This window comes from Mirounga leonina, unplaced genomic scaffold, assembly GCF_011800145.1.
Source record: "Mirounga leonina isolate KUSES-001 unplaced genomic scaffold, KU_Mleo_1.0 Mir_170, whole genome shotgun sequence".
Lineage (NCBI taxonomy): Eukaryota > Metazoa > Chordata > Mammalia > Carnivora > Phocidae > Mirounga > Mirounga leonina.
The window spans coordinates 1,983,185-2,002,479 of NW_023270433.1; the positions used below are offsets into that span (position 1 = coordinate 1,983,185).

The window sequence follows — 19,295 nt, forward strand, 5'->3', positions numbered from 1 at the left end:
AGGGCCCACTCAGGTTCACGGTGGGGCTGATCTGTGGATAAAGGAGGGACAATTCACAACACAAAACTGCAAAACTATTCCTGTCCGTGTCCTGAAGTGCAACAGAATATCAACAACTGGTTCGGATCATCTTACACGTATGTGAAGGGTGATTTTGTACCTGGCCAAGGCTGGGGCTGGACCGGTGTGTGTGTGTGTGTGTGTGTGTGTGTGTGTGTGTGTAGGGAGCAGCCCAGACCCCTTGGTGTGTGTGTGTGTGTGTGTGTGTGTGTGTGTGTGTGTGTAGGGAGCAGCCCAGACCCCTTGGGTTGAGATCATGGCCACGTAAGGGGCACAGCCGTCATGGCACCCCGGGTCGTCAGTGTCCCGGATGGCGTCGGGGCAGGAGACCCTCCCGGCCCTCCCCGAGCCCAGTCCTGGAGCGCCCTCGTCCCCACACTCCCCCTGAGCTCCCTGGCCCCCGCTCCTGGCATGGCACTCATTCTCACTGTGGTCCTGGATCCAGGAGCCTGGCTCTCCCAGGCCCTTGCTCTGGTGGCTGTAACCAGCACCGTCATGACAGCAGCTGGTCAGGCCGCGTCCCTGCCCGGGCCCAGAGGAGCTCAGGTCTACGTGGCAGGTCAGGTACTGCAGCAGGGAGAGCAGGGAAGGGCTGGGGGCGACCCACCCTGTGCTCACTGGGAGGCCTGTCCCCTACCTCTCCCAGGCCTCGGGCACACTCACTGTCTCCTTTGGCTGCTTTGGGTTCTCCTGGGGTTCACTTCCAGGGTGGCAAGCTTGGAGGTCCCCTCCTGCCAGGGTCAGCTTTAGAGGTCAGTTTAGAAATGGCCTGGGGGCCTCCTTGATCTTCCTGGAGCGGCCCCACATTGTCTGTTCCAGAAGCCTGCACCTCGCCTTTGGGTCCCTATCGCCCTGAAGGTGTCTTGCTCCCTTGTGTCTCCCTGTCCAGCTAGGTATCCACTCAGCAGGGGCTCCCCTGCCTGCCCTGCTCTGCCCCCAGCACCCCCAGGACCATAGCCGTGACCAGTAACAACTCCTGTCACCCCTGCTGGTCTCCAGCAGCCTTCCGTGTGCAGCTTCCAGGGGACCCTCAGGGGACAGAGAAGGTCCAGGGCCAGGCCGGCCATCAGTACAGTTTCCTTGGTGGTGGTGGGGGGGAGGGCGCCACTGCCCTGTACTCAGTCCCTAAACCAGGACAGGACGGGGCCGATCCCACGTCCCACGTGTGTTCTGCCTCCCCCCATGTCGCTCACTGTCCAGCCCAGACCTGAGCGGCCCGGGGGCCAGCCTGGGACGCCCCTCCCTCCACGGCCTGCTTCTCAAGCCTGGTATGGCTTTCTGGCCCCCTCGGGCTCTTGGGGCCCCACGCAGGTCCCAGGACTCCCATTCACAGCATGGTTTTACATCGCATTTGGATTTCAAGGGGTCTTGGCTCCTCACAGCCGGCCTCTCTGAAGCTCGGAGGGACGGGGGCCGAGCACCTCATTCCAGGAGCATGGGTGCTGCAGGGAAGGCCCCACAAATCCGTGTGTGCCACCAAGTGCCGAGTGGCTTGAGCACACGAAGCTTGAGAGTACTGTGGGCTCTGCGGGCCCCGTAGGGGTTTCACAAATGCCACATCCACAAGCAAAAGCACATAAGCCACACTGTGGAAGCCACAGGCCCCAGAGCCACATTTGTCCAAACGTAAGCTTTATTTTCTGTGGGAAGCATGCGGTCCGCTTGGCCTGGCGTGTCCCAACCCAGATGGGATCCTCCAGGGGACTCGCCCTGTGGCCTCACGTGACAGAGCCCCAGAAACCGTGCCGTGGAGGAAGCAGCCCTGAAGTGGTGTAGGTTGGCAGGGACTGAAAAGCGAGAGGACAAAACTCAAGGTGTGAGGCTTTTCAGGCTCCGGGACAAGCGTGTTTCCCGACGGGTCCTCTCTGGACGGGCTGCCTGCTCTGTGTGCCCGCTGGGCCCCGTGGGTCTGAAGTGGGGCCCCGGGGCGGGGGGGGCAGCTGCCAAGAACGGTCACCAAAAGCAGGGACCCAATCAATGCCTAGAACAATGGGGAACCTGCTAAAGACCACGGCCAGGAAGGGGAAGGGGCTCCCAGCTTAGGGGCAGGCTTGGCTGCTACTCTCCTTCGGGAGGGGAGTGGGTCCATCGCCGGGAGGGACCCAGGTCGAGCCTAGGCTAGGCTCCCAGGGAAGGAGAGGCAGCCGACCCCTGACCCCTGGCCCCCGGCCCCTCTGGGCCCTGCAGTCGATACAGGGCCTCCATCTGCCTCCGCTTCTGCTTGGCCCGATTGATGGTGGTCTGGAAGAGCCTGCAGAAGAGGTGGATGGACGGGGGCGAGTCATCGTTGCCGGGGATGGGGTAGGTGATGAGGCAGGGGTTGCAGTTGGTGTCCACGACGCCCACCGTGGGGATGTGCATCTTGGCCGCGTCTCTCACAGCCACGTGGGGCTCAAAGACGTTGTTGAGCGTGTGCAGGAAGACGATAAGGTCCGGCAGGCGGACCATGGGGCCTAAGAGGAGTGGGGCATTGGTCAGCAGGCCGCCCTTGAAGTAGCGGGTGTGGGCATACTCGCCACAGTTCTGGGCCGTGGTCTCAATCAGGTGTGAGAACTGCCGGTTGCGGCCCACAAACAAGATGATGCCCTTGCGATAGGCCACGTGGGCCATGAAGTTCAACGCCAGCTGCAGGTGCGCGGCCGTCTGTTCCAGGTCGATGATGTCCTGGCCGAGGCGGCTCCCAAAAATGTACGGCTCCATAAACCTGCCGGAGACCCCACCGAGGCAAGAGTGGGCAAAACGCACACGGCCGACCCCGGCCAGCAACCGCCGGGGCCCTCTGTGGACAGCCCTGGGGGCTGCGAGGCCTATGGCCTCCAGGGGACACCATCCCCAGAGCTGGCACAATTTGCAGCCCCACCACCAGGACAGCAGTGGAGACCCTTGTCCGGTGACAGCCAAGAGGCGGGGCGGGGGGGGCGGTTAGCTCCAGCTCTTCTGCCCCTGGGAGCTGGGCCCCATCGTCATCCCCCATCGTCGTCCCCCTGGATGTCTCCGACCACCCCTGTCCCTGGCCTCCCAGCTATCCCTCCAAAACATCTGCAACGCAGCCATCCCGTTGAGACCCTTCCCTGCAAGCCTGGAGCCCCCCGCCCCCAGGAGTTGCCAGTGGTGGGCGTGCCCCTGCTAGGGCCGGAGGCCTCACAGGTACGGAGTCTGGTGTGGGGCCCAAAGCGGAGTCTGACGACGGGCCTGCGCTCGCGCCGATCCGTGCCGCTATAAAAGGGGCCGTGGACTGCAGGGATCCCGAGGCTGGAGGGTCCCGGCCTGGGGTGTCCACTACCTGTGCCGACAGCCTGCTTTGTGGCCCAGGTGCACGCGGGCATCGAAGAGACTTCTCACGGAAAACAACTCTTTGACATTGAAGAAGTCGGAGTGCTTGAGGGGCTGATTGAGGATCTTGTCGCTGACATCTGGGATGGGGGGGAGAGGATGCGGTGGTCTGTGGCCCCCCCAGCTCCCAACCCTGGAGGGGAGCACCATGGGGGCGGGGAGGGGCAGTGAAGCCCAGCAGATGACCGCTGGGTGCCACAGGGTCCTCTCCAGGAGACGGGCTGGAGCCAGGTTCTGACCGCGCTCCTGGGTAACCCGGGGCCAGTCTTCACCCAGAAAGGAGGGGTCCAGCTGGTTTCCGAGTCCTTCTGGTACCTCCCAGCCACCAGACGGAGGTCCCCCGTCAGGAGTCCAGGGAGGACTCAGCAGGGCAGAGGGCACCTGCCAAGGAGCCAAGCCCCGTGCTGGTGTCTCCCTCCCCCAGCCGCCCCAGGAGTGAGGGCGGTGGCCTTAGCCCCACCCTCACGTGAGGGTGGCTGAGAGGCAGGCCGGGCAGCGCCGCCCGAGGCGCAGGTGACCCCTGCCCCGAGCCGCGGGGCTGCTGGGCAAGACAGGGAGGCGCTGCCCCTTCCTTCCTGGGCCCGCACCCCCTCCCCAGGGCTTCGCAACGAAGCCGGGGCACTCGGGACTCCTCGCGGCAGACCATTTCAGCCCCGAACGGGAGCCCAGGCGCCGTCCCCGCAACCCCCTAAGCCCGCAGAGGCGCCCGCGTTACCGACGCTGTCCTCGGGCTCGCCGACGGCGGGCGTCGCGGCGCTTGCCAGGGTCCTGCCGCCCGGCCGGGCGCGCCCCGGGGTCGCGCTCTGGGGCAGATGCGGCCGCAGCGGCCTGGGCCAGACGCCTGGGGAGAGAGCAGGCTGGTGGCGCGCGCCCGGCCGCTGTCCCTGCGGGCCGGGTCCCCGCGCCGTGGGCGCTGCGCGACCGCAGCCTGGGAGCAGGCCCCACCGCCCCCTGCGCCCCCAGACCCCCGCCGCGCCTCCCCCGCGCGCCCGCGGCCCGCGCGCACTCACCCGCGCCGAGCAGCCGGGGTACGGTCGCGGCGGGCACCATGGCGCAGAGGGCGGGCGAGGCAGGGACGCGCTCTCGCCGCCGCGCGCCTGCCGCCGCCGCGGCGCCGCCTGCCGGCCCGGAGGTGCGTCTGCCGCCCTGCGGCTCGGCCACCAGCCCCGCCCCGTGGGCCGCGGGCCTCCCCCGGGTCCGCGCGCGCCGGCCGGGCGCCAGGGACACGCGAGGAAGGAGGGACAGGTTGGGGTCGCGGCGAGTGCGGGCTGTGAGGCAGCGCGTCTCCCCAGCCTGCGCCCTAGCTCGCCCCTGCTCCCCGCACGGCCGCCGTCTCCGCGGGGGCCCTCCTCACCTGCGCCCGGCCCCGCACAACCTGCCGCTCTCCCAAGGAGCGTCCCGTCAGACTGGGCGCATCTGGAGTCTGCAGCACGTCGGGGCCGGGGGCGCCCAGGCACGCAGTGAGCGGCCAGGCGGAGCCGGGAGTGGGCCTTTCGCGGCGAAGCCAAGGCCTGGGGTCCCCCGCGTGGAGGGGACCGGGGGGGGGGCCGTGCTCGCGCCCCGCCCCCGCGCAAGAGCGGCCAGTGGCCCCACGGCCGCCTGACGCGGCGCCTTTAAGGCGGGGCCGCCCGGCCAGGTGGCCGGCCGTCGCCCGGCAACGGGACGCCGCCCCGCCCCCCGCGCTCTCCCACCGCAGCCCCGGAGGACCGGCGCATGTCGGAGGAGAGCCCCCGAGAGTGCGCGGCGGCTGCCGAGCCCGGGGCCCCCGCGCCCCCGGCCCCCGCGCCCCCGCAGAGGACCCGCGACTACTACCGCGTGGACGAGGACCTGCCGGCCAGGTTCAACAACCCGGCCTGGTTTCGGGGCTACGGGTGAGGCCCGTCAGGGGCCACCTGGCCGCGCAGGGGCTGGAGGGGCGGCTCTGCTCACTGGGCTCGGATGCAGGAGTCCCCAGGCCTCCGCCTGCCCGGGAGCCCAAGTCAAACGCGGGGTCAGCTGTCAGCACCCAGTGAGCGAGACAGTGCCTGAAACTGCAGGAGCGCCAGCCGTGGGGGTGGGGCGGGGGGAGGTGGCTCCAGTCACTGCAGGAAGGGCAGGGGTGGCCAGGAAGTCCCGCAGCCCGCTATGGGCCCAGCGCCACGCTTTTGTGGGGGGATCAGTCTCCTGTCTCTCGACGGAGAGGGGCCTCTGCCGAATGAGAATCTGGCAGCCCGAGCTGTTCATTGCAAACCCTTAGACATACACAGTAGTAAACCCTTCACCGCACCTGCCCTGCCCTCCCTCACCTAGTCTCCTCTGCAGTCCTGGGGACGGGGGTCATTATTACCCTTGTTTTCCAGGAGAGACAGCTGGGGTGTGGAAGGATAGCGTCTTGCCCAAGATCGGTGGCATAAGGCAGAGCTGACCTCCGAGCCACAGCCACTCGGTTAAACCCTGTGTCAGCATCAGAGACTGTAGGCATGTTTTCTGCACGAGGCTCAGAAGGGGAGGGACCCCCCCCCCCGCACCCCGAGTGGCAGGGTGTGGAGGCTGAGCCACCGCTTCTGACCTACCCATCTACCCAGAACATTACAGCATGTGCCAAGACCCTGCCAGGGCTGAGGGCTGCATTTGCCATCTAGGAGTTCTTTCAGGCTTTGCCCTGCCTTGGGAAGAGCAGGGGTGGAGGTGAGCAGAGGAGGCAGGGAGGCTGAACCTGAGTCCCACGGAGCCCGCGTTCACAGCCGCATTGCCAACCTGTGGCATTCCCAACACAGCTCTGTCAAAATATTCTAAGGCTGTGGCTTGGGCAGCATTAGAATAACTGAATGGAAAATAGAGGGTGTTTCTCATCCGCCAGGACCAAGGAGCCTGTCTCGGTGTACAGGACCAGTAACCAAGCTTATGGGAGCAGAGCCCCCACTGTGCACGAGATGCCGGTACGTGGGAAGTGTGCGTGTGTGTCATGGAACATCTCCAGGAGGAGGCCACCACCCTGGATTTCTCAAAAGGGCAACACATCATGAGGGGGCGGCGGGGAGGGGCCCAAAGTTCCAACATCACAAAGCCGGAGGGGGCACATCAAATCCTTTTCAAACAGGGCAGGGTAGAAACAAGTGAGCGAGCAACTTCAACAATGAAATGTTTTTAAGGATGAAAAAGGTGCGTGTAGACTGGCTTAAGATGTCCCAAAAGACTGGCCTCTTTCACAGGTAGACACCACCACCTCTGGTACCTTAGGTCAGTGAGTTCTGAGGCAAACAAGTGAACAGCTGCTTTCTTTCTGGAATAATACTTGATTGTAATCCACTTGTGACCTTAAGAGGCGGTACTGGCCCAAATCTCAGGTTGCACAAGGTACATGGGTGGATGTGGGGATCTGTGCACCTTTGGGGAATCCCCACCCCCTTTTTGAGATTGACTTCACAGTCTGGAGGTCTAGAACCCCCTTCTAAAGCCCTCCTGATGCCCCTCCTGGGCCCAGGTGGACCAGCACAAGCATCCCCTGGATATCCAGGACAGTAGGGCCACCCATTTGGGGGCCTCCCCCCACGAGGGCAGCGCCTCCCCACGCCCCTGGGCTGGTGGGGTGGGGGCATCAGAGGCGTTTTAAAGCTCTACAAGGGAGTCAAACCTGCAGTCAGGGGTGAAACTCACAGATGGCTTTTACAAAAGAGAACACCAAAGTTCAGAGAGGTCCAGTAACTTGTCTGGCGGCATAACGGCAGGAGCAGAACCCCGGGCATTGCGTGGCGCAGGTGGCCCGCAGGTTATCCTTCTGTCCACCCAGGGTGAACGGAGGCACTGTCAGCAATTATTCCCGGACATCGGGTATAAACTGGGATGGTCCAGGGCGAACTGGGCCATCCTGCCCACCCTGCCTCTCTGCTTCCTGGGAACAGAGATTCTTACAAATTCTTACTTTTCTTAGAAATGCCTGGTGGCGGGGCACCTGGGTGGCTCAGTCGTTTAGCGTCTGCCTTCAGCTCAGGTCATGATCCCGGGGTCCTGGGATCGAGCCCCTCATCGGGCTCCCTGCTCAGCGGGAAGCCTGCTTCTCACTCTCCCACTCCCCCTGCTTGTGTTCCCTCTCTCGCTGTCTCTCTCTGTCAAATAAAATCTTTAAAAAAAAAAAAAAAAAAAAAAAAAAGAAATGCCTGGTGGCTGACTGCTCAGGGGTGTTCCCACGCCCCATTAATCCGAGTGTCCCTTTTCACTTCCAGAAAGTATTTTATCCAAATTCGAACAAATTTTCCAGACAACTTGCAGCTACTGGAATGTTCCAGAACAATACTTTCAACGTCTGCATGGAGAAGAGCATTGTGACGGGTCCCGACAACTACATCACCTCCTACGACCGGTTCAACTTCCACCCCAGTTACAACATCAACAAGCCGTCCATCTGTGATTGAGGGGCCTCCTGACGCCCTCAAGGGTGATCTGAAGTGTTCCCCCTACTCTCTCATCATTTGCCCAGTTCTCAACTTCACTGCTTTCCCTGAAAATGTTTTTTCTCTTTATATTAGGAAAATATGCAGACGGGGCTGTTAATGCCCTATTTGCTCTGTTTTACGTCTAAGATGGAAAAGATGCTAATAGCTGACTTTCCATTAAACACGTTGCCACATCCTGAATTCCCGACTCATCGGTAATCAGGGAGCAGGACCGTGGGCGTCCTGGGCCCTGAGTTGTGGCCTAATGCCAGGAATACCTGGGTAGCCCACCCTGTGTCTTTCCTGGGCGCCGTTTCATATGACAAATTATGGAGTGGATTTCTGTTATAAAGCGCCCTGGCGGAAATCTGCATCAACTCTGTGAGGCCACGATGGGAGGGTCGGGTGCCCCGTGTGGGGCGAGGACGGGCCATGCGGGGAAGACCAGCAGGAGCGCCCTGTCCCTGACCCACGCTGGCCAGCTTGGAGTCCCTGCGAACGCCCTGCAGCCACCGAGGGGCAGGCCTGGGGGCCAGATCTATGGAGAGGGTCATGTGTATGTGGGACTTCTCTCTTGGTGTTCACTTTCAGTTTTCAGTACAAAGTTAAAAAACCAGCAGGCAGGAAATTACACACTTTTCTCTCTGCAGTTCTTGATCCATGTTTGCTATGATGTAGCGGGTCCTCAATGAGGAGAGTTCTTCTGGGCCGGTATCGGTCTTTCAGACCTAGATCTCCCCCCTTCCTTCCTGAGAGCAGGACGTGTTCATTGTAGGAAGCTGGGAAGCATGGGCTCCTGACGAAGTCATTGTTCCCTCCCCCGGATGATAACTCATTCACAAAAGTTTTAGTCCCATGAAAGTGGGAAGAGATTCAACACTGTGCCTGGTTATTTCTTCATTAGGACCTTTTTATTATTAATATGCGAAAGTAAACGTTTTGGCAACATTCTTAATGTCCAATTTGGGATGGAAATGGTTTCCAGAGAAAATCAAATACTCTTGATAAAAAGATGCGATGCGGAGCCTGAGGCCGGGGTCTGTGGGGTGATTTTCTAAGCTGCAAAACCAGTGGACTCTTCCAGGCATCAGACCGGAAAGTAGCTTGTACAGTCCTTTACAAAAAATACCGAAATACTGAGGACACTTCTGTGTTTAGCTTCTGTGGAAATCAAAACAAGAAAAAGAGGGCCTTTTTAACCAAGTTTCTAAACTCACCGAAAAGAACGAGTTCCTTCCTCGGCGGTGGTGAACAGCAGGCCAGCGACTCCGGGGAAGGACAGAGCCATCGGGCAGAATAGCCGTTCGCCCCCCCGGCAGGAAATGGCGAGTGCTGCACTCGGGACCGGTCCGAGCCAAGTGCACGGGAGGCCCTGTCGGTGGGACGAGGCCCCTGCTGCTGGCCGCGGGCTGTGGTGGGGCCGACTGGACTGGGCTCGCTGGCGGCCTCCCAGACAGACTTGTGCATCCTAATCAGTGCGGGGCGCTTTCACGCGCCCTGGCCAATACCCCGCGCGCTCTGTCAGTGCTGCTAACGAGGTAAAGCTACGTGTATTCTAAATGGAATCCTCTCCATAGAATAAACGTTTGGGAAGATGGAAAACAGAGGTAACTTTGATAGAACATATATGCCCGTCTTCTCAAAAGCCCAGGAGCCTCTCCGGCTCGGGCTCCTGGCATCTGCGTCCTGGGGCCGGGGCCCTGGAGCTGCGGGGTGGCCGCACTCCTGTCTGCCCGCTAAGGGTTTTGGAGGATGTTGACATCATCCCCTGGGGTGAGTCCGGGCCCTGCAGCCCCTGGGTTAGAGCCCACCTGGGGTGTCCCCAGGGAGGCGTGGCCGCAGGCATCAGACCCTGCGGTCCTGGCCCTGACTCTGCACACAAGTCTTACAGGAGCTCCAATGATGATGAATGGATCTTTTTGGCATGTTTTCCTCCTGGAATCTTTAGCATGGAGCAGGGAGAAGAGTATGCGAATGGGCGGTCTTACGGAGGGCTGCAGGACCCTGTCCTGGGCTCGCAGTCAGCCTGCTCCCCCGGGGGCCTGAGGGGTGGGAAGGACTCCGCCACTCTCTGGCCTGGGTCCTGACGTCTCTCCAACTCCTCGCTGGTCAGAACCGTTAACAAAGAGGTGAGCACAGCATCCCCAGACGGCGAGGCCAGGAGAGCCAGTCTTCTCCCCTGAGGAGGCCCGGCTGTGTGAGGCCGATTTTTCCCACCATGAGAGGGAACACTGAGAAATAGGGCTTCAGAAGACCTCACTAATTCGTCACTCAGCGTGGCTGTGGGTGGGGTGGAAAGCAGAGACTTCCAACACTGGACACGTGTTTTCACGTACGCCTGTAGACTTGTCTTCAGTAGCTTTTCGCCTCTCAGTTATAGCGACTTAGAATAAAGTTCCAGATAGGAAATTCGTCAACACGGGGGAACATCTCTTCGTCCAGAGCACAGCAGAGCAGAAGCCCCGAAGATCCTGCAAACAACAAACCGTTCCCCACTCCCGGTCAGCCTCCCTCAGAGGAGACCTGGCTGTGATCTGCAGACATGGATGGTGGGTCCCTTCAGCAGGCCCTTCAGTTAATTTTGAGGGACGGGGAAATCAAGGTCGCAATGCTTTCATATTTGTACAGGAGCAGGAAAGGGGCTAGCAACTTAAGCGTGGGGCCTGGTTTCCCCACGCAAGTGCGTCTCAGCTTGGGAAAACCTGCTGACAATTCAGACTCGGAGCCTTGTCTGTGGAAGACCCTCCCTCTCTAGATGTGGGTGGTGGGCATCACACACTACCCGCCAGGGCCCTCCCTCCCCTCACACCTCCATTCCACCTGTGCCCGTTCTGTCCAGAGAGACGCAGTGAGTCCCAGGATGACCTACTGAAAATCAGGCCCCTCCCCTTCTTTGCGTTAAATGAATGAACCTCTAGCCCCGGACACACAGACCCCTCCTTCCCTGGGAAGTGATTAAGGATTACAAGCCTCTTAAGCATCACAGTTTGACTTGGTAACATGTCATCCCTCCGACTGGCACAGGTGCGTGAACACCTGGAGTCCCAGGCAGCGGCTCCCAGGACTCTGCTGCTCACGGCTGCCGTGCCAGGCCCCACTCGCTCACCCCACCGCAGCCCCCTTCCAGACAGGGTGCAGGGGTGCCTCTGGGCTGGCCCCAGCGTGTGCCAGAGCTGAGCTCGGGTGTGGGTGCAGAAGCAGGAGCGTGTCAGTGGTCCCAGGGACCGGCCAGCACAAGCAGGCTTATGCCCAGCAAGTGTGAACACAAGGCATGTGAACGGCAGTGCCCGCACTGCCCAGTAACCACGACGCGTGGGGGTCGGTGTGGCAGGGGTGGCAGGAACCCGGGAGGCAGGAAGGAAGCACGTGCGAAGGGTGCCGGGTCTGCGGGAGACCCAGCAGGGGCGAGGGGTGCTCAGGGCTAAATGCACGTGTGGACCCTCTTGGCATCATCCCACAAAGGCCACTCCAGGGAAGACGAGCTGCGTGAGCTGATTCAGGAACTGTGCTGGATTTATTAGCGTTTTAAAAACCCAGTTCTTATGTACAAAACAGGCTGATTTTTGTTTTCAAGTGTTAAGAGCACTCTTTAAAAATTAAATAAAATTTAAAGCATGGATGGCACACATTGAACTGTTTTTCCCGGAAGCACCTAAGTGAGTGTAAGAACCAGAAGGGCGCTGGCAAATGCACCTGTGTGGGCGCCCGGCAGGTGGGGCGCGGGCGCCTGGCAGGTGGGGCGCAGAGGTACCATGCTGCCAAACCCCAGCAAGTTCACTTGCATGTTCGAACACCAGCTAAACCCCGCTGCAAGGTCAACCTTGCTCCCAGTCCATCACAGCTAAATTGCAGGGGGGAGTCATAAAGCCCGGGGTCACCGATGGGAGTTTGACAGCTGTGCAACTCCGTGGCCGCTGAGTGTCTGCCCCACGGGCCGCCGCACCCCTCCTGTCCCCACAGCAGCCTCTGAGCAGAAGGCACAGGAAGCTGTGCTTTTCTCTACCCGGCAAGGCACCGCGGCTCGGCTCTAACACAGCGCGAGGCCTGGCGCCCTGCCCGCGACCACGCACCTCGCAGGGCTCGGCCCTGGTCCTGCTGGCGGGGAGGCAGACCCTCGGAAAGCTGCCAGCACGACCGCTGGGCTGTGAGAGCACAGCTCGATGAGGCCCCGGTCCCTGGAGGGCGCTGGGCCTCGCCCTGGGCTCTAGAGGTGTCTGGGCACCAGGACTGGTCAGGTGGCTCGAGCCTTGTGTGTTCCCACACCCAGATCAAGAAAGGGACGTTTATACACACACCTTGTCTGTTACCCTTCGGAACTGTGACTAAAACTGGAGAACAGTGGCTCCCATAGAAAAAGAGCTTTATTGAGCTGCTAGAATCCCGCGGGGGTCGCACTGGGCTGGGCGTGGAACACCACGGGCTGGGCGTGGACCGGGCGTGCTGCCGAGGCCTCCCGGGGCATTTCCACGTGCAACAGGGGTCGGCCAGTCTGTGTGCTTGCTGGCCTTTGTGCTTTGAGATGTCTTCCAAGTGTAGCGTCCGGAAGCCTCGCTCTGGCCTCGCGGGCCCGGGAGCCCCAATGTCACAGGTGCTGTCCGGCAGCTTCCCAGCGGAGACCTCTGCGGGCGCCTTTGTGATTCTCAGGGCGGGTGGGTGGCCACTGCCACCTTCCCAGCAGCAATCGCCCCAAACTATCAGAGTTGGGGTCACGTGTCTGCTCGTCTAACACTCACCCAGACGCCGTGGAAAGCTGCCTTTAGGCAGGCCCTACAAAACCGAACAACTGTATTTTCCAAAAATATTTTTTACAGCACTTTAAATAATTTACAAAAAAGCTACAAAAATCATATTTTCCAGGACACATTCGTTAAATAACACCATGGCTCCCAGTGGACGTAGTATGTACAGGGCGGTGCAGAGTGGCCTCCGGTTTCTGTCCCGGGGTGGTGAGCGTCACGCGCATACACGGATACACGCGTGTCTGTCTGCTTCCCATGAAGACGGAGCCAGCGAGCGTCCTCATGGCTGGAGGGCTTTGCCCGTGGCCCCCGGGCCACCGCCCTCCTCCACGGAGGTGTCACTGAGCTCACTGGACTCACTGCCCAAGGCGTCCTGGGCCTCGTCGCCTCCACTGATGGCCCTCCGCCTGTACCTCAGGTCTAGAACGTCCTCCTCAGAGCCTGAGTTCCTCCTGGCGTGCAGAGTGCAAGCCGCCTGGGACTTCCGGCCGGGCCAGTGTCCCCCCTCCTTCTTCGCGAGCAGGTGCGAGCTTCCAAACACGGGACTGTGGCCGGCCGGGGTCTCTCTGAAGGCCGAGAAGGATGGGCCCTGCAGGGGCAGACTCAGGGGCGGGCTGAAGACACTGGCCTGCTTGCCCCCCCAGGAGGCACTCTTTCCAAAGTGGAATAGCTGTGTGGACAGCAGCGAGGAGAAGCCTGTGAAGGGCAGGCCTTTCTTGGGGTCCTGGCCCTCCGGCCCCTGGTCTCTCTGGCCCCCGAGGCTCCCTCTCCACACAGCCTCCCTGCCTTCCGAGCTCAGCGCCCATGTGCTCTGCAGCCGACTCTGGTGGGCAAAGTCGGCCCACGGGAGGGCAAGGCCAGCCTGGGGGCTCCCCAGCCCGTCTGCTCCCGGCTTCCGAGTCCGCGGGCTCTGGCCCTGTGTGGTCACAGCAAAGGCCACGCCGGGGCTTTCTGCCCAGGCGCCCGCTTGAGCTCGAGAGGCCAGCGAGCCGACAGCACGTTCCCTGGCACGCTCGGTCCCTCTCGGGCTCTGATCTTTGTGAGTGCAAACCAGTCGCCGGCCAGCAGCCGGCCCTTTGGCACACAGGGCCCCTGCCACACTGGTGCGGCTGGCCCTGGCTGCAGGGAGGCAGGCCTGCTCTGCGCGGGGGCCGCTCCTCCCGCCCGGAAGGCAGGCTCTCCCGGTGTCCCCCAGGCCTCTGGCCGGCTGAGGCCCACCCCTGCCCCGCTGACTCCGCGTGCACACACCGGGGTGAAGGGCCAGGGCGGGTGCTGGCACCTTCCGGCACGGCAGCTCCGGCCTGGGCACGCTCCCCGTCCCCGGGGTGGCTGGGCCCCCTCCTGGGGCTTCTGAGCTGCTCCCGGACTCCTTGGCCTTTTCGGCCAAGAACTTCCTGATCTCCAGCTCGATGCTGTCATCACTGTCCACGGAGCTGCTGTCCTCGGGCGGAGGCTGGGAGCTGGGGGCTGCACCTTGAAGTTCACAGGCGTCGGCTTCACGGCAGAACGGATTCCCTTCGGAGGCTTTTCTCCTGAGCTGGGGAGCGGGGGGCGCATCCCTGGGGCTGGCGCCATCTGTCCTGGTTCTCTCTGTGTCTCTGCAGGAGACGCTCAAAGGCTTTTTCCCCAGGTTCTCCCTGCTGTCCTTTCTGGGCTTTGAGAGGCAGCTTTTCAACAGATGGGGGCTTCTGTCCTTCCAGTCTTTCCGGAAGCTGCCTAGTTTATCCAAGAACTGGGGCTCAGTGGTGCTGAACCTGACCTTCCTCTTGCACGCGGCCCTGGGGTCCTTCCACCTCTTCTTGAGCCTCCGCCTGGACCGCAGCAGGTCCTTGATGGCAGTGTCCAAGTCCTCGTCGCTGTCGAGGGAGCTGCTCTTGTCCTCAGAGCTCCCCCGCTCACCGGCGCTTCTGGCTGGGGCTGCCTTCCCATGGCCGGGCCACACGCTGCCTCTGGTGTCGGGGCCACCGTGCTGGTCACCCAGCTCAAGCGGCCTGCAGGGGAGGGGCTGGCCCCTGGTCTGGCTTTCCGCCCTGGGGGCCTGGCCAGGCTGTGTGCTCACGGGGCTGTGGTCGGCATCCCGGGCGCCCTCCTGCGCCGTCTCTCTAGCTTTCTTAGGTGTGGATGGTGGCACAGCGTGGCTGCCTCCTCTGCGTTTCCTTTTGCAGCTCAGCGACAGGCCCAGCGTTTTAGAGCCGGGGACCCTAGGGCCAGGTGGCGGCGCTGGGCTCAGTGTGGTCTGCGGGCAGCTCTCCGTTCGGGCCAGCCAAGCCCCCGACTGAGCCTTCAGAGCCAGGAATGTCCGGATTTCCTGCTCTATGCTGTCATTGCTGTCCACAGAGCTGCTGTCCCCGTCGCAGCAGGAAGGCACGGTTAGGGGGCAGGAGAGCGGGCTGGCAAGCGGGGGTCTCTCACTGCCCCCCGCGGGGGCAGGCAGGATGGTTTTGGAAATGTCCAAGATTGCTTCGGCGCACATGAGCTCAGCAGACGTGTCTGCCTGGCACGGCGGCCGATCCACAAGCTCATTTTCAGCAGCTCTGGGATCTCTGGGTGGCTTGGAGGGGTGGTCAGGGCCACCCGGGCTGAGGTCCACGGCCTTCGGGGCCACCTGCTTCTTCCTGCCTGGTGTCTTCCTATGGGTTTCGGGCAAAGCACCTTTCGTGGAGTGGCCTGCGCTGTGTGCCGGAGGGTCGGGCCCCTTCCCCTCCCCGAGTGGCGTTCTCTGCGGCGGGTCTCTGCCCGCCTCCTTCCTCTTCTCCAGCTGATACAGCTGGATGGCCTCCTCAATGCCATCGTCACTGCTGGAGCCGGATGCCTTGCACACCAGGGCTGTGCTCTTGGCTCGCTTCGTCCTCCGCCCGGCGCTCCTCCTGACCGCACCTTTATTCTGGGCTGCTTCTGCAGGACGGCCAGCAGCAGTGGCTGGCTTCGCGCCGTCCGCACTCTCCGGCTCAGCAGTGGCCTTGGACCTGAGGCCACGGGGCCGGGTGCTCACCTTCGCTAGCCTGGGAGGTTTCCGGAAGAGAAAGTCCTTGCAGGGTCCCATCACTTCCTGCCGATGTGCCTTGGCCATCGGCTCTTTGCTGGATCTAAATGCCGATCTGGCTGCATTATCGCTGGGGTCTGGTTTCGTGTTCACGGAAACATCACATCTTGGGGTCTCCTGTTGTCTTTTCTCGTTCAGAAACTGTTCGATCTCCGCCTGGATGCTCTGCTCGAAGGAGTCGTCACTGCTAACGCTAACCGGGGAGGCGGAGCCCCGGTCCTGGCCCGCTCCCACGTGGCTGCCAGGGGCGCCTCCTGAGCTGGGTGCAAACTTCGGGGGACACGGGGCAGTCGGGGCACTACTCAGAGGAACCTCTGGTTTGGACCGCCTGCCCCCATCTGTGGCCCCAGGTGGCTGGGCGGCCCCGCTCTTGGCCTTTAGGTACTCCTGGATCGCTTCCTCAATGTCCCGGTCCACCGAGTCGTCACTGTCCGAATCCAGCACCAAGGGGCCAAAGTCTGCGGCCTCCTCCTCCCTCGAGGGGACAAAATCAGCACCGAGACCACAGGCAGCAAACGCAGGGGTGGCAGCTGGCCTTGTGTCCCGGCCCTTCTCTGCCCTCTGGCTTCTCTGCAGGGCAAGCTCATCGCTCATGCCCAGAGCAGCCTCGTCCCTCTGGAGCGTGCTGATGACCATCTGCACTTTGGCACTCACCGAAGCTCTCGAGACGCCCTCTTTCGGCTCCGAGAAGCACCCGGGAAACCTAAAGCCCCCCGGTGTGCCAAAGGCCTCCCATTTTGACTGGAGAGCAACCACAGGAGGGGCGTTCATGAGAAACATTCTAGCAGACGGGGAGGGACGTGCAGAGAGGCGGTTCTTTATCTTTCTGCCCCTTTCACATCCTGAGAGGAAAGAGAGGACGTTGGTCCGACGCCACTCTGTTGGTACACGCGGCCGCGGAGAAACAGCCCGCCGGGCCAGAGTCCAGAGGGCCGGGTTAGAGGCTGAGGCCCGGCGAGCCGGGGGCGCCGGGCAGGTCACTCATGCCTCCTAGGCCTCGGCGTGCTCAGCTGCAGGGGAGGCGGGCTGTGGAGACCGAGTTAGGAACCGCTCTGAGCCATGGGCACCGCGCTCATGCAGAAGCACGCGCCGGCGTCCCTCCCCGTCCTGCGCTCCTCCTCGGGCCTTCCATCTTCTCTGCAAGAGAAGCGGGATTTTATAGCAAAGGCTGTCAAGAGGTGCCAATGAGATCAAGTCCGCACGTGCTTCTTCGCGGGTTAAAGAGAATGACTATGTGAATCTAAGCCTAGTGAGACTTCGCGGGTCACTGCATTCTTGATGCGAAAAACAAGCTCCTGAAATAAAAAGTGACGTGAGGTGAGCAATTAAAAAACGATTTCCCCAAACATCCCCAAAGAGTCCCTTATACTAAAGCCTTTTTATTTAGAAATGTCAAACGCGTATCTGTCAGGTAGTCTTATGGGCTCGGATCGCTCTGGCTAGCTAATCAGCAGAGAAGCCGCCCCAAACACCGTCCTGCGCCCTTTTCCATCCTTGTCGTTACTCTGGCCCCCGCATCTCAGACCAAAGGTGGCTGCACCAGCAGATCTGTTGGGCCGGTCTTGTGAACACTTGGAAGGCCTGCTCACACACAGCCTCTCCACTAAAGGTCGGGGACCACCACTGCAGAGGGGAACATGGTGTACTCGGTGAAGAGTCACTTAGAAAATATGCCACGTCACATAACTATTCATCCCTAACCAGTTTTTCCCATCTCCCCCGACCACCCGCACCCCCTCCCAAAAATTGGAATGCAGAGCAATTGAGATGCAAGAGAACAGCTCTGCAGCATTTATATGAACAGGGAAACGGATTTCCACCCCATAATAGTACCACGCGAGGCTGTCACCACCCTTGCAACGTCAGTGGGTAGACTGGAACTGGCCTATCTGCTTTGCTTTCAACATGGATCTTCCTCTACCAGGAGCTTCTGTCCCGACAAGCATATCACCTTGTGTTTACACACCACAGTCCTTTCCAAGAAAGCGTGGCCGGCCACCTAGGCGCAGACATGCCCAAGCAGGTGCAACCAGCAATTAACCAGAGGGCACCACAAATTCAGAAGCAAGCCGTTTGCTATTATGGATTCGTGCCCAAAGAGTGAAACTGTACTGTGAAAGCATTTATTGTAATTCCTTGAAATTCTCAAGGCCAGTTTCAGTGGGACGACACAGCAGGCAACGTTTGCAAAGCATTTCGGGGATTATGTCTTCATCCCCCCTGGGCATCCTCTGCTCACTTCTGAAAAAGACTTTTGACTGCCAGGGTAAAAAAAATCAGAAACATCTAGTTCAGCGGTTGGAGCTTCAGCTAGTAAAGATATATATACATATATATATATATATATTTTTTTTTTTTGAAAGAAAGAGCATGAATTTAAGGGCTCGAAATTCAAGTTTGGAAAAAGTTAATCCTCAGACCAAAGACAGTTAATTGCAGTGAATTCACAACTGTCCTGGGTCACAGCTCGGATGCTGGAGGGAGCCTGTTGAGCTACCTGCCAGTTCTCAGACCCTGGTATCTCACCGTGGCCACAGCCTCTCCCAGAACATCGCCCTGTGGGGAGGTTCCCCAGTCACAGAGCAGTGGGGATGGCAAGGGTTGGGAGAGGGCCTCCGCACTGGCCCCGGGGGGCCTGGGCCCACCTTGCTGTGCTCATTATTCAAGCTGCCCTGGCAGAATGACAGAGATCCTGAGATGTTCACATCGGCCTTGGACTGCGAAGTCTAAACCAAGAATGTTAACTCCTTAAGCCGCAATAATACAATTTTAAAAAACGGGCCCAGGGATGAACCCAAAGGCGCTGGGCTGCCGTAAGTAAGTTCTACACTAGGTAGCAGAGTTGTGTGTGTGCGGGGGGCTTAGTCTGGTCTCTACTGACCACGTTCCCTGCGTTCTACCGGGACTCCCAGTGAGTGGTGTTCTGAACTGTCAGATCACCTCCTGCCAGACTGAGGTTAAAAATTCAGAGGGAACCTCCCAGCGACAGCTCGTGGCTTTAAAACAGTCAAGCACCTAAGATGAATCACTCTGAAAAACTCCCCAGAACTATACTTGGAGAGAAGTGTGAGCTGCAGCGGGGCTCCCCCGGCTTTGTCAAGCGGGGGCCCTGTATCCCCAGAGCCCCGAGCCAGGTATGGAGGGTGGCTGTGGGGGCACCAAGCCCTGCAGCCCAAAGCCACGTGGTGCCAACACTGAAAGAGCCACGAGGGCACCCGGACATCTTCTTCGTCTGACACCACACCCCGGGGAGGGCCGAACCTTGCTTATGTTTATCACCTGCACAGCCTGGATCCCTGCACCAAATGCCCCCAGACACATCCCTCGGCTCACCAAGAAGCGGTTCAGCTCCATTCTTCCCTCTCAGGTGGCAGCTTCCCCGCTGGGCGAGGGACCTGAGGGGCAGGGCACCAGGCCCACAAGGCGGCCGGGGAGCCCGAAGTGGGCGTGGGCCTGCCGAGAGGTGAGGCCCTACGGGTCGCCACGACCTGTCCCGGGCGAAGCTGCCAGGCCTCTGCCCGTGCCTGGGGGCGCGGGGGGCGCGACCCTCCCTGCCGGCCCGGCCCCGGGGCGCCCGGCCAGGTGAGCGCGGGCACCTCCCGCGGGGCGCGGCCGGCCTCCGCCCGGGTCTGCGCCGGGGATGCGCGGGGGCCCGGGCGCCGGCCGCGGCCCGCGACCCTCCCGGAAGCCGCGCCCGCCAGGGAGGGT

General features: G+C 61.2%; 3 protein-coding genes across 5 annotated transcripts; 1 reads left to right on the forward strand and 2 right to left on the reverse strand.

The window, feature by feature from the left end:
• Positions 1-1,671: 1,671 nt before the first annotated feature.
• On the reverse strand, positions 1,672-4,487 carry MRPS2 (mitochondrial ribosomal protein S2). The gene is made up of 4 exons (XM_035015478.1): positions 4,404-4,487; positions 4,109-4,234; positions 3,344-3,473; positions 1,672-2,764 (listed from the first exon to the last, which is right to left on the reverse strand). The coding sequence occupies exons 1-4, from the start codon at positions 4,441-4,443 to the stop codon at positions 2,179-2,181; spliced, it is 882 nt and encodes a 293-aa protein (XP_034871369.1). The 5' UTR covers positions 4,444-4,487; the 3' UTR covers positions 1,672-2,178.
• A 619-nt stretch (positions 4,488-5,106) lies between these two features.
• On the forward strand, positions 5,107-7,950 carry CUNH9orf116 (chromosome unknown C9orf116 homolog). 2 transcript variants are annotated; one of them, XM_035016640.1, is made up of 3 exons: positions 5,107-5,264; positions 6,233-6,311; positions 7,596-7,950. In XM_035016640.1, exons 1-3 carry the CDS (start codon positions 5,107-5,109, stop codon positions 7,782-7,784), a joined length of 426 nt encoding a protein of 141 aa, XP_034872531.1. In that variant the 3' UTR covers positions 7,785-7,950. The 2 variants fall into 2 exon arrangements, with proteins under 2 accessions (XP_034872531.1, XP_034872532.1); XM_035016641.1 differs by having other exon boundaries at positions 7,642-7,798.
• A 4,156-nt stretch (positions 7,951-12,106) lies between these two features.
• PPP1R26 (protein phosphatase 1 regulatory subunit 26) lies at positions 12,107-19,091 on the reverse strand. Of its 2 annotated transcripts, XM_035015480.1 has the most exons (3): positions 18,921-19,091; positions 14,775-16,882; positions 12,107-14,714 (listed from the first exon to the last, which is right to left on the reverse strand). In XM_035015480.1, exons 2-3 carry the CDS (start codon positions 16,365-16,367, stop codon positions 12,825-12,827), a joined length of 3,483 nt encoding a protein of 1,160 aa, XP_034871371.1. In that variant the 5' UTR covers positions 16,368-16,882; positions 18,921-19,091; the 3' UTR covers positions 12,107-12,824. The 2 variants fall into 2 exon arrangements, with proteins under 2 accessions (XP_034871371.1, XP_034871370.1); XM_035015479.1 differs by having other exon boundaries at positions 12,107-16,882.
• Positions 19,092-19,295: the final 204 nt, after the last annotated feature.

Bases quoted from the DNA above. Each gene is read 5' to 3' on its own strand.
- MRPS2 (XM_035015478.1), bottom strand. From the start codon at position 4,443: ATGGTGCCCGCCGCGACCGTACCCCGGCTGCTCGGCGCGG. The intron at 3,474-4,108 runs GTAACGCGGGCG...CCCCCATCCCAG, and splicing joins CGAGCCCGAGGACAGCGTCG to ATGTCAGCGACAAGATCCTC. The intron at 2,765-3,343 runs GTAGTGGACACC...GGTCTCCGGCAG, and splicing joins AAAGCAGGCTGTCGGCACAG to GTTTATGGAGCCGTACATTT.
- CUNH9orf116 (XM_035016640.1), top strand. From the start codon at position 5,107: ATGTCGGAGGAGAGCCCCCGAGAGTGCGCGGCGGCTGCCGAGCCCGGG. The intron at 5,265-6,232 runs GTGAGGCCCGTC...CTCATCCGCCAG, and splicing joins GCCTGGTTTCGGGGCTACGG to GACCAAGGAGCCTGTCTCGG. The intron at 6,312-7,595 runs GTACGTGGGAAG...TTTCACTTCCAG, and splicing joins CCACTGTGCACGAGATGCCG to AAAGTATTTTATCCAAATTC.
- PPP1R26 (XM_035015479.1), bottom strand. From the start codon at position 16,367: ATGTTTCTCATGAACGCCCCTCCTGTGGTTGCTCTCCAGTCAAAATGG.